Raw genomic sequence first — 13,564 nt, 5'->3', positions numbered from 1 at the left:
CTTGGCATTCTCTTCTCTATTGCCTTCATTGCTCCTGCACTCTCCTACTTCTGTCTATTTTTTACCTCCTCCATGGGACTTATTTCTCCTGCCAACCTAGTACAAGACCTGAACCTTTAGGGCTGCTGCTTCTCGTTGTGCATTGGAGGTGCCCAACAGAGAGGCCAGGTGGGGGCTGAAGGTTAGCCTATGCTCTGCCTGCTAACTAGTCTTGCCTAGATGTGGACCAGGTCAGCCAGAAGAAGGGGAGCCTGTTTTTAATTAGCAGAAAGCCCTGGAAGTTGTAGCTGTGGCCCTGCCGATCGGGGCTCTCTGCTATTTGCTCCTCACTACTTTGGAGAGTGCACTGACTTGAATACCATTAGTGGTAGCCGCCATACTGAGGCCTGTAACTCTAGCCTTGACCATTTCATCAAGTCCTTTTATTTCCCAATGTCTAAAGACTAACATCCTAAGGATGTCCTAGCATGAGCACACACTCAACATAACTGAAATGACATCCATGTTCATACTCCCTAACCATAACCCCCAACTACAATTTCTGATTGCACAGCAATTCTCCTTTTCTACTATGTTAATAACTTCAAAGTCAGTCTTGGTTTATCTGACTCCTATAATACTAAAATTTAATATATTATCACGTCCTGCTAATGTATCTTTTGCAACATCTTGTCTATTTCCCTTCTTCTACATTTTCACTGCTTTAGCCTTAATTCTGGTCCATTTACTGTGTGCTTATTTTACTACATCCAAACAAAACCAGACCCACTGCAAGGCACCTCTAATTAGTTTTGTCCCCAACATTATCCCTCCAAATCGTGGTCTGTCTTAATCCTAGACTTTTGTTACTAAACCTTGGTTTTCAGCATAATCCTTGTTCAAGTTCCCTTATACAGAGACTCACAAAAAGACAGATCTGAAAGGAGCCTTAGGAATTTGAAAGCCCCATTTCCATATTAAGCAGATAAAGACACAGAGTTCCAGAGATATTAAATGGCTTCCCCAAGGCCACAGAGCTCGTCAATTAATAGCATCCAGGTCTCCTACGTGTTAGTGCAATTCTAATTCTCATTTATTAAATGAAGTGAATCTTCTGGGCCTGGCCCTGAATTACTTACCCAAATTTATTTCTCACTGATTCTCAACAAGATTCCACATTTCTTCTCATTCTCTCTGTTCCTCCTAGCATGTGCTTCCTCCCAGGTGTACATATTTTCAAATTTGACTTATCCAGTGAGCTGGCCTCCTTCACTCAGTCTCCCCTCCCTGCTTCAACTGACCCTGACGGAGCTCTACATTTCCCTGAAAGCCTGACATTCTTCCGGGCCACACCATCTGAACTGCTGCTTATGATCCCCCTGTACCTGTGTCTTACATGAGAACCAGTGCAACACTGAACTTAACAAAATGATGTGACTCCTAGTGTTCTGACACTCCTTTAAAAAGCCTGGGGCACAAAAGTATTTTGAAATAAAGTAGCTGATTATGACAGAAGACAGTCCTAAGTGAACATCTATTGTCAGTTTAGCACCATTCAACACATATAAACAAATCACAAAAGAACAAAGATCAAATTGAAGTTAAAATTACTTGACAGTGCCCTTTTAAAACACATTTCAAAGAACTGGTCATTATTATATTCTAATCCAGTTGTTCTCAAACTTTTTGGACTCAGACCTTTTATACTCTAGAAAATCACTGCAGACTCCAAAGAGGTTTTTTTTTTTTAATCTAAAGAGCTGGGTTTGATTTATTTATATTTACTGTATTAAAAATTAAAACAGAAAAATTTTAAATATTTACTTATTAATATTCATTAAGACAACAACAATCCCATTACATGCTATCTTAGATAATATTTATTATGAAAAGTAACTATATTTTCTAAAATAACAAAAAAATTTAGAAAAGTGGCATTGTTTTACAGTTTTGGAAATCTCTTTGTCTGGCTTAGAGACAGCTGGACTATGCGTCCAATCAACTACATTATAACATGTTGTGTAGCTTCTGGATAATTTCACCGCACACTAGTGAGAGAATGAAAGTGAAAAGGTATATAATACCTTAGTATTAATATAAAAAAGGTTTTCTCAAGAATCCCCTGAAAGAATCTTGGGGACTCCTGGGGCTCAATGGACCACACTTTGAGAACCACTGTTATCCTCAAAATTGATACTGAGTTTGTTGCCACATTTTTTTTTTCTTCATTTGTTTGTTTCTTTGTTTAAGTATAGTCTATTTTTAGATAATAATTTTCAATGTAGCTGGTCAAAAAATGAACCACACTACCTTCAGTTCATGTTTTTGCTTTAGTTGCTGAATCTCTACTGCTCCCACAGTGTTTGCCATCAAATCTTTCATCTTTTTCTCATAGTGCTCCTTTAAACGGGTTAGGTCATGAGAAAGCTATAGCATAAAGAGATACAATCTTTTCACAAAATGCTCTGTAGCACTTTTAGACAATCTTACATTGAAAAGTACTTCATCAGTGTCTGGCGAATGGTGTTCACGTGCCAGAGCATAACTTGGAATGAATGCTTCTCAGGAACCATGTACACCGTACCACAGGACAGGCCCTATTGCTAGCCCAGCTGATTTTTGAAAAATAAATAAATAAAAACATGATCAAAAGACTGATGCTATTTTAAGTGAGCCAGAATGGAGACTTCTTTATGCCAACCAAGGGCAAATAAATGAAACAAAAATCTATGTAAAATCATTCTTTTACATTTTGATGAAATTAAAATGACCAACTATATAAAAAAATACATAAAATAATTCCATTATGTCATCACCAAAGCAAAAGTTGCTTGTATTTCAAATTATACTGAATAGTGGCATCTTCTTGAAATGGCCAACATGGATATTTAATAGTCTCCAGACTGTCTCCAAACTTTCTAAGTTATGGAGATGGAGGAAAATCTTGATTCTTCACATGATCACAAATAACTCAAATACACATAAGCTAAAGTCCCACCGCTCCTGTGCTAACACTTCCCATGGTAATTAAGACAAATACTATTTTAGGCAATTTTTAATAGAAATTTAAGACTTTTCTTGAGATAACTTTTAAATAATTAAGCAGTTTTATTTTGTACTTTTTAAAACATGACTTCTTAAACTAGAAAATTTGGTACTTCTATCTTGAACAGGCATAAACAACAAACGCACTGTTGTAACTTTCCATATATACTCATCCCATTATCCCCCACTCCTGTCCCAGGATGCTGTACTATGCAGAAGTTTGGAAAAATAAAGTAAGTACAGGGCTCTGTATTACTTTCATTAATATTTTTCTGCACTCATGAACCAGTTTTGTTACAGCTTTTAATGTATATACTCTCCTAGCAGTGAAAGGCTGCTGAACCATCTACACATTCTCAACTGGACATTGCAGGAGGTTTTCTTAATAATATACATTTATTCTGAGGCAAAGACTTTAAGTTAATATCAATGGCCTCATCAGAGATGCAACACCTGACCTAGCTCAGTTTGTACTATAATCAACTATGTTGAATGAACACAAAATGTAAGCATATTTTACAACTGTTCCAAGGCACCCACTGAATACAGGCACTCCTAACTGTCAATCAGAACAGGTACACACAGTTCTTATGTAGCCTTGTTTTCAGAGCACTAAAGAGCTCTAGCGGTGCAGTGGTTAAGGCACTCAGCCACTAACCAAAAGGTTGGCGGTTTTAAACCATTAGCTGCTCTGTGGGAGAAAGATGAGGCATTCTGCTTCTGTGTCCATAAAGATTTACAGCCTTGGAAACCTTATGGGGTAATTCAAGTCTGTCCTATAGGGTCACTATGAGTCAGAATCGACTCCGTGGCAGTGGGTTTTTTGTTTTAGGAGCTCTGGTGGTGGCAGTTGTTAAGGCATTTGGTTGCTAACCAAAAGGTTGGGAGTTTGAATTTACCAGCCACTGGTAGGTGCGAGAAAGATGAGGTGATCTGTTTCTGTAAAGATTTACAGCCTTGGAAATACTAAGGAACAGTTCTACTCTGTCACATAGGGTGGTTATGAGTCGGAATTGACTTGATGGTAGTGGGTTTGGTTTTAGTGCAAGAAAAGGTTTAAAGTCTTTTCAATTATTTAAAAGCTGCATGGGCACCAAGTGAAGGTGATTGTGATGAAGAATTTCAAGTAGAAAGTTCAATTGTTTTAAAGCGAAGGCATATTTACATAACAGTAAAGGGCCAATATGATTTGTCCAGAACTGGGAGGTTCATAACCTAGGGACTACCTGTACCACATCTGTTGAAATAAAAGCCCATCATATTATTTTTAAAATCTTAATATAAATCCATAATATATGAATAAGTTATATTCAGTGAAATATCACCTTAATTATTAGCTGTTAAAAACTATAATTTGTTTATTGAATCTTAGTTGTCATAGTTCTAGGTAATTAAAAAGAACTACCTAGAAAAGACTTGTTAATAATATCAGGTAGTCAAGTTGATCACCAAAAATTTGTAGATTCCTCTTGAGTTTTATGAGACAAGTTTACAGAATATGAGAATACTAAGAAACCTGTAATAACTTGTAAATGCTAAGATATCTGTAGGTTACATCTAAAGGATATATCAATCCAGGTATCTCCAATTGACTTGATGGTAGGGGGGGCATCAGGTCAAAGTTTGGATCAATAAGTATTTCACCTTAACAATATCAGACTGACCAGACTATCACACTAGGCATAAACCTGACAGTCATTAGTTAAGAAGTGCATGTAACCCACATAACAATCTCATATGTAAAGTATATACAGTACACTCCCATTCCTATAGAACTAGTATAAACCAAACCTTTTATAAACAGCCAAAAATAAAATACAATTTTTTTTATTATTACATATATGGCATAGCCAGTTACTATTGAAAAGTGAAAGCCTTAATTTGATGATTTGCCTTGATATCTTAGTTCAATATCTTAGAATTCACTGTCTAAATCTTCAAAGTTTCTCCTAGGATCCTAATCTCAGGAGTTATCTTATTATTCAGGAGGAAAACACTGAAGTTCCAAATATCACTTTAAAGGAAAATAAAGTTGGACTGTTCCTTAAGTAAACCTCCTCTATTCAATGTGCACAGCAAATAGTAAATGTGCATAAACAGTATTACGTGTGAGGTACATAATATTATATAACACAAAAAATTCACAGGATAATTATTTACTTTCTTAAAATAGTCAAGATGGTAAGCCTGTTTAGAATATTTTTGGTGACATAATTTCATGGCAATATTTACTCTGTATAATAAAATATGCCTTTTTCTTCAGTATGCTTTCTTAAAATACATACCAACATTTTTAAAAATGAACATTTAATACTTTATTGACCTAAATTAGATTTTCAGCAGTCCCATTTATATGTCATTGTAAGAATATTGTTACACAAATGAACAAAATACATACTTGTCTTTTGTGGTTGCTACGCAGGAAGGACCTAGGAACTCCATTTTTGCACTCTGAGTCACTTTGCTCTTCATAACTTTCAAATTCACTTGAGCTCCAGCCATATTCCAAAGAGCTGTTTCCACCTTCATCCCCATTTTCAACATCATCATAAATCATTTCATCTGAATGAATAAAATTCCAAAATTAAATTAACATAAAAATATAGAGTTCAATAGTTATTGTTTGTCCTGGTTTGTTGTTCTACCCTATGGTCTAGGGAGGAGAGCAGAAGCAGAAGAGAATAATTGGGAGGAACAATGCAGAGCCTCAGGTGCGCTCCTCTAGAAAGGTGTCAATCAGAACGACCAGAATGTTAAACTGGGAGCTGTACAATTTGAAAAGTTCTTTGGGTGTTTCTGATAGACCCTTCAGCCCCATTCATATGCTGAAGATCACAATTACACCAAATCATTTGCAGACTGTAGAGTACTTATGAAGGAAAATTTTTCTTTAGATAAAAATATGGAATATAAATAGATATGTTATGTGCTGTCGAGTCGGACCCAACTCATAGTGACCCCTCCTTGGGTTTCTGAGACAGTATCACTACGGAAGTAGATTGTCCAACCTTCCTTCCAAGGAGTGGCTGGTGGGTTTGAACCGCCAGCCTTCTGGTTAGCAGTCAAGTGCATTAGGCACTATGCTACCAGAGCTCCCATAAATAGATATGTTGTTGTTGTTGTTGTTATGTGCCGTCGAGTCAAACCCGACTCATAGCGACCCCTCCTTGGGTTTCTGAGACAGTATCACTACGGAAGTAGATTGTCCAACCTTCCTTCCAAGGAGTGGCTGGTGGGTTTGAACCGCCAGCCTTCTGGTTAGCAGTCAAGTGCATTAGGCACTATGCTACCAGAGCTCCCATAAATAGATATGTTGTTGTTGTTGTTATTTGCCTTCGAGTCGGCCCCGACTCACAGCGACCCCTCCTTGGGTTTCCGAGGCAGTATCACTACGGAAGTAGGATTGCCCAATCTTCCTTCCGAGGAGTGGCTGGTGGGTTTGAACCACCAGCCTTCTGGTTAGCAGTCAAGTGCCTTAGGCACTATGCTACCAGAGCTCCTTAAATAGATATGTTGTTGTTGTTGTTGTTATGTGCTGTCGAGTCGGCCCCGACTCATATAGACAGATGATATTCAAAGACTGATGCAAGTATCTCACTTCAAACAATGGTAAAATTTGCTTTTATGCTTAAAATCGTCTAATAAAACTTATAAACAATCTACTACTGTAATAAATGGTTTTATCACATCAATCATTTTAGAATCATTGAAGAACATATCATGTTTGCTACCAAATATGATGTCAAGGTATCTTTATAAAGAAAATTCTGAGGGCAAAGTCCCTGTCTTTTATTTCATAATCTGTATTCTGAAAATGTGAATTAAACTGAACTGAGTTGCTTCACGAGCCTCTCTGTATTCCCATAGCAAGCAAAAAGACTTGATATTCATAATTAATATGCTTCCTTCAAATAGATGCAAACTTATCAAGACAAAGAGGAGTTATGTGATATACCCTGATTAATATAAAAATACATAGTACAGCGTGAAAATACATACAGACTTTTATTTTCTGTATTTCAATGCAGGGTCACTGGCAATAAGCCTTCCAAAGAATGAAAATGTCATTCTTCAAAATCTCAGAATATTGTTATTGCTGTTGTATGCCATGGAATTACGACTCATAATGACCCTATAGAATAAAGTAGAATTGCTCCATAGGATTTCTTAGATTGTAATACTTAAGGAAGCAGATCACCAGGTCTTTTCTCCTGCAGAGCAGCTGCTGGGTTCAAACCACTAACCCTTTGGTTAGCGGCCAATGGCTTAACCACTGCACCACCAAGCTCCTTCCTAGAATATTAGTGTCTCTCTAATTTCTATTATTCATTAAATACGCTACTATAAAGAGAGGAGCTTGAGTGGCACAAGTGGTTTGTGATCAGCTGCTAACCTGAAGGTTGATGATTCAAATCCACCCAGAAGCTCCACAGAACAAATCCCTCACAACTGCTTTTGTAAAGATTACAGACACAGAAATCCTAGGAGCAGTTCTGCTCTGTCACACATGGCTCACCATGACTTGGGGCCATCGCAACAGCAGCTAACAACAAAAACAACCACAAGCACTTCTCTTTTTTCGGTGCCAAAACTCGGGATCGAACCCATAAATAGTTCTTTATTTTAGCAGATGTTTCTACATAAACGGCTTCATGAGATTAAGAGTGATTTTCTTTTAAAGGTTGTACAAAGTAATAAGAGGATGGCATTTCCGGGTCTTAAAAATATAATCATATTCTCTATTAAACTTACTCCTTGTGGGTCCTCATGTTCACTGTAATAAAATACGGCCTTAAACTCATAGTAATTAAGCACTGATTAATATATTCTAGAGGGCAAAATCAAACTTAGTATACAAATGACATTTTAAAACAAACATTTGTTTTAATTGCAAATGAGAAATTAGACATTAACTTCTCATTTCAAAATTCTACTGATATTTCATACTACCGTACTTTTTTTAAAAATTTTTCCAATAAATTCAGATTAATTCTTTCAGACTACAAAACAGATCATCCAAATATCTGATTAAAAACTCTAGAAATTAAATGTTGTCTGGGTATATACAACAAAGTATATATACGTAATTTGTTGTTGTTGTTGTTATGTGCCGTCGAGTCACACCCGACTCATAGCGACCCCTCCTTGGGTTAATGAGGCAGTATCACTACGGAAGTAGATTGCCCCATCTTCCTTCCGAGGAGTGGCTGGTGGCTTTGAACCACCAGCCTTCTAGTTAGCAGTCAAGTGCCTTAGGCACTATGCTACCAGAGCTCCTATATATGTAATTACTCCTTTTAAACTGCGACACAGTGGTCCCTTGAATATATTCACCACTATTTGTTTATCCATTCATCTGTTGTGGAGCCACAGTTGGTTGCATTTTTCCCACACCATTTCCTTTTGATGAATAGCATTGCAAATAAACATCCCTGAACATGTATGTTTGTACAGTAATTTCCCTAGGAAATACAACTATAAGTAAAACACAGGTTCATAAGTATCACCATGTTCACATTTGCTAGTACTTCAAGTCATCTTGAAGCATTCAGCAAACAAAATTGTGTCATCTGCATATTGCAGGTTGTTAGTGAATCTTCCTCCAATCCTGATGCTACATTCTTCTTCATATAGTCCAGCTTCTTGGATTACTTGCTCAGCACACAGATTGAATAAATAAGGTGAAAGGATACAACCCTTCCTGATTTTAAACCACACAGTAATCCCCTTATTCTGGTTGAATGCCAGCCTCCTGGTATATTACAGGTTCTTCATGAGCACAATAAGTGTTCTGGAATTGCCAATCTTCATGATGTTATATATAATTTGTTATAGTTACAGTCAAATGCTTTTGCATAGTCAATAAAACAAAAGTAAACATTTTTGTGGTATTGTTTGCTTTCAGTCAAGATCCATCTTACATCAGCAATGGTATACCTCATTCCACACCCTCTTCTGAATCCAGCTTGCATTTCTGGAAGTTCCATGTCAATATACTGATGCAGCTGTTTTTTTTTAAGTTATGTTCAGCAAAATTTTGCTTGTGTGTGATATTAATGATATTGTTCAATAAATATGCTTTGGGAACCGAGAAAAAATACACAATACACCTACTCTTCATTTATTGTCCCATTAAGCATTTATAAGAATAGTGAGACATTTTGCATTTACAAGATAGTGAGAAATCTACTCTCTGACTATTTTGTGTATTAATGACACATGTATGGCACTAAAAGAGCTCTGGTAGCGTAGTGCCTAAAGCACTTGACTGCTAACCAGAATGCTGGCAGTTCAAACCCACCAGCCACTCCTTGGAAGGAAGGTTGGGCAGTCTACTTCCATAGTGATACTACCTCGGAAACCCAAGGAGGGGTTGCTATGAGTCAGGTTCAACTCAACGGCACATAACAACAACAACAACAACATATGGCAGTAAAGAATGCTGAGATACAAGATGAAGACTAATGTTGGCTGTGATGGTTAAGGTTATGTGTCAGCTTGGCTGGGCCATGATTCTCAGTGGTTTAACAGTTATGTAATGATGCAGTCACCCTCCATTTCATGATCCAATGTGGTCATCCGTCAATGTCTCATAACATCAATTTTCACATAACGACCTGGTCTTTGGAACCTAACCATGATGACAAGTAAAGAGTGGGTGTAAGACATTTGATTCTTACTGCCACAATAGTTTTGGAACTATTTGTGGCAATTTTAAGCCAATTTCTCTTGCCCTAAGAAAGAGAGAGGTATTCATTCAATGAATAGTTCCACAATTCTTCACTGAGCCTGTATGCACCTGGATCCCTGCTGAGTGTTATAAAGGGGACACAACTGAGTCTAACCAGAACCACTATCACCTTTGATAGATGGGCTACTGGTACAGCTTGGGCTACTTGGCTTCAGAGACTCCAAATCATAACTTCTATGTGAAGAAATACCTAACTAATAGAATTAATTACCCAAGAATGCATTTTTTAACCAATGTTTATAAAAACTAGTATTTAGTACACACTTTATTTGCAGCATATACTCTTGTGGTGCAGTGCTTAAGGCATTTGACTGCTAATCTAGGTTCAAACCCACCAGGCACTCCTCAGAGGGAAGACTGGGCAATCTGCTTCTGTAGAGATACCACCTCGGAAACCCAAGGAGGGGTCGCTGTGACTTGGGATCAACTCGACGACAGTGAATTTGGTTTTCTGTTTTTTTATTTAAGTAATTACTTATGAGCATATCTACTAAAAAGTACCTAGGAGATTTATTTATAAATAGACCTAAATTTGCTGATCTCTCACAATACAGCAATCATGAGAGCAGCAATTTTGTTTAGCTGAGCCTAGAACAGTGCTTAATATTTAATAGGTGCTCAAAAGTATTTGTGGAATGAATTAATTAATAAATGCTTTTAACTCTTCACCATTAAGGATGATTGCTGTAGATTTTAAGATGTGTTTTATTAAGCAAAGAAAGTATACTACTATTATTGAGTTTTTACCATAAATGGCCATTGATGACTCTTGTTTTTTTTTATTTGGGTGAAAGTTTACAGAACAAATTCATTTTCCATACAGAAATTCACATACACCTTGTCTCATGATATTGACTGCAATTTCCCACAAAGCAACAGCTCTCTTCCCACTTTCTCCCCATAGTTACCTCTTCCCTGAGGCCTTCCCTCCCATGCACTCCTGTCCCCTGAGCTGTCTCCTTGTGCATACACAGCCCTTCTATTGTCCCATGACTGATCTCTCCAAGGAGTACATTTACCTAATGTAAATGTTCATCTTACATGCCTGTCTTTTGTTTGACTGGAAGCCACAAGAGTGGGTTCAATTCCAGATCTGAAGGGCAGCTAGGGGCCACAGTCTCAGGAGTTCCACCAGGCTCTATCAGACCAACAAACCTGACACCCCCTTTTTAATTTTTTTTGTAATGCTTTTGAGTTTTCCTCCACATTGTTCTCCCACTCTATCCAGGATCTCCTACATAGATCTCCCTCCGAGTGGTTGACAGTTGTAGCCGGCAACATCTACTTCTTCTGGTCTCATAGTCATAGGCTGAGGTTCACATGGTGTACCGGTCCCTTGGACTAATTGTTTACACGTGTCTTAGGCTTTCTTCAATCTTCTTTGCTCCAGATGAGGAGAAACCCATAATTGCATCTAGATGGCTGCTCACAAGCTTTTAAGATCATAGTTGCTACTCACCAAAATAGGATGTGGAACAATGACTTTGTGTACTATGTTATGCCAATTGAGCTTGCTGTCCCCTGTGAACATGGTCCTGAACGCACAGGTCCAACTACTCATTCCCTCTGGGTAGCTGGCTGTAGCCAAAAAGTGACTACAAACTTGTCCTTTGTCAGCTCTACCATATACCTGGAAATTCTTACAGAACATACAAATACACTTGTAGAAGCATTGTCTGCCAATCCTGTGCATGGTCATGGGCACAATCCCCCCTGCACAGACATACCTAACTGTTCAGCCTATCCAGCCATCTATCCACCTGTATGTAGATCAATGTTTGCCATCACTAACAACACAGTACTGTATATGCAAAAGGGTTTATCATTGTTGTCTGTACCTCCCATGCACCTCTCTCACCTTCTTCCTCAATGTTACTGTATTGATCACCCACACATTGCCCTTCCCTTCACCCAAATCAATACTTGTCTCTACCTATCTAGCAATGTTCCTCCCCTCCTATTCCACCCCTGGTACTCAACAAAGAAAATTTCCTTCCATATAAAAACCTTCCCTTGACTTTTTATAATAATAGACTAATACGGTATTTGTCCTTCTGTGATTGACCTATTTCACTCAGCATGATACCCTTCAAGTTCATCCACATTATTCAGTATTTTGCAGATTCAATGTTATTCTTTAGGGTTGCATAGTATTCCATTGGGTGCATGTACCATAGTTTGGTTATCCATTCTTCTACTGATGGGCACCTAGGTTGTTTCCTTCTTTTTCCTATGGTAAAAAGTGCTGCAATGAACATGGGTGTGCATGTATCTGTTCTTGTCCTGTCCTGTCACTTCCTTAAGATACATACCTAGTAATGGAATGCCTGGGTCAAATGGTATTTCTTCTTTTTTTTTAATTGTGATTTGGGTGAAAATTTACAGAGCAAATTCACTTTCCGTACAGCAATTCAAATAAACTTTGTCTCAAGACATTGACCACAATTTACCACAATGCAACAGCTCCCCTCCCACTTCCTCCCTATAGTTACCTCTTCCCTGTGTCCATCCCTCCATGCAATCCTGCCCCCTGAGCTGTCTCCCTGTGCATAAGCAGCTCTTCTTTCTCCCACGATTGTTCTCTCCAAGCAGTGTATCTATCTCAGGGAAATGTTCAACTCATATACCTGTCTATTGTTGGCTGGAAGTCACAGGCATGGGTTCACTTCCAGACCTGAAGGGCAGGTAGGGGCCATAGTCTCAGTGGTTCCACCAGGTTCTATTGGACCAACAAACCTGGCCCCCCCCTTTTTTTTCTCCAAATGATTTTGAGTTTTGTTCCACATTGTTCTCCCTCTCTATCAAGGATTTCCTACATAGATCCCCTTCCAAGTGGATGACTGGTAACCGGGCACTATCTAGTTCTTCTGGTCTCATAGTCGGATAAGCTGAAGGTCAGATGGTGTACCAGTCACTAGGACTAATTGTTTCCATTAATTTTTGGTTTTCTTCATTCTTCTTTGCTCTGGACGAGGAGAGACCCATCGTTGCATCTAGATGGCAGCTTGCAAACTTTTAAGATCCCAGTCGCTACTCGCTAAAGTAGGAGGTGGAACAATGTTTTGTGTACTGTGTTATGCCAATCGAGCTTGATGTCCCCTGAGACTATGGTCCTGAGCCCACAGGTTCAACTACTCAGTCCCTCTTGGTAGCTGGCTGTGACCAAGCAGTGACTACAACTATGCCCCTTGTCAGCTCTACTATACACCTGGGAATTCAGATCATACACATAAACTTACAGGACCATTGTCTGCCAACCCTATTCATGTTCTTGGGTATACTCCCTGCTTCATAGAGATACCTACTAGTTGAGCCTGTCCATGCATCTACCTACCAATATACCCATGTTTGCCTTCACTGACAACGCTGTACCATATGTGCAAAAAGGGTTCATCTTTGTTGTCTGTACCTCCCACGTACCTCTCTATGTCTTTCTCTTCCTCAATGCCACTATAATGACCACTCACAGTTGGTACTTTGCCCTTCTCTTCACCCAAATCGATACATATCTCTATCTATCTAAGTGTTCCCTCCCTTACCCTCCCACCCCTGGTAACCAAAAAAGAACATGTCCTTCCATAGATAAACATTTCTTTGACTTTTACAATAATGGACTAATAAAATATTTGTCCTTTTGTGATTGACTTACTTCACTCAGCATAATGTCATCCAAGTTCATCCATGTTATGTGGTGTTCTGCAGATTCTATATTATTCTTTAGGGTTGCATAGTATTCCATTGTGTGTATGTACCATAGTTTGGTTATCCATTTGTCAGTTGATGGACACC

At 38.4% G+C, this 13,564-nt stretch overlaps 1 protein-coding gene across 1 annotated transcript in view; it reads right to left on the bottom strand.

Annotated features, from left to right (window-relative positions):
* Positions 1 to 13,564, bottom strand: part of ARHGEF10 (Rho guanine nucleotide exchange factor 10) — a 249,456-nt gene that overhangs the window by 170,745 nt on the left and 65,147 nt on the right. Inside the window, exons 10-11 of the mRNA XM_007944435.1 lie at positions 5,423 to 5,586; positions 2,290 to 2,406 (exon numbers count right to left, since the gene is read on the bottom strand). Of these exons, the coding sequence (XP_007942626.1) occupies positions 2,290 to 2,406; positions 5,423 to 5,586 (281 nt within the window). The remainder of the gene's footprint in view (positions 1 to 2,289; positions 2,407 to 5,422; positions 5,587 to 13,564) is intronic.

Source organism: Orycteropus afer, unplaced genomic scaffold (genome assembly GCF_000298275.1).
Source record: "Orycteropus afer afer isolate SDZICR_OR568_19922 unplaced genomic scaffold, OryAfe1.0 scaffold00125, whole genome shotgun sequence".
NCBI lineage: Eukaryota > Metazoa > Chordata > Mammalia > Tubulidentata > Orycteropodidae > Orycteropus > Orycteropus afer.
Note: the sequence above shows the minus strand (reverse complement) of the source record. Positions and strands in the feature narration are given on the sequence as shown.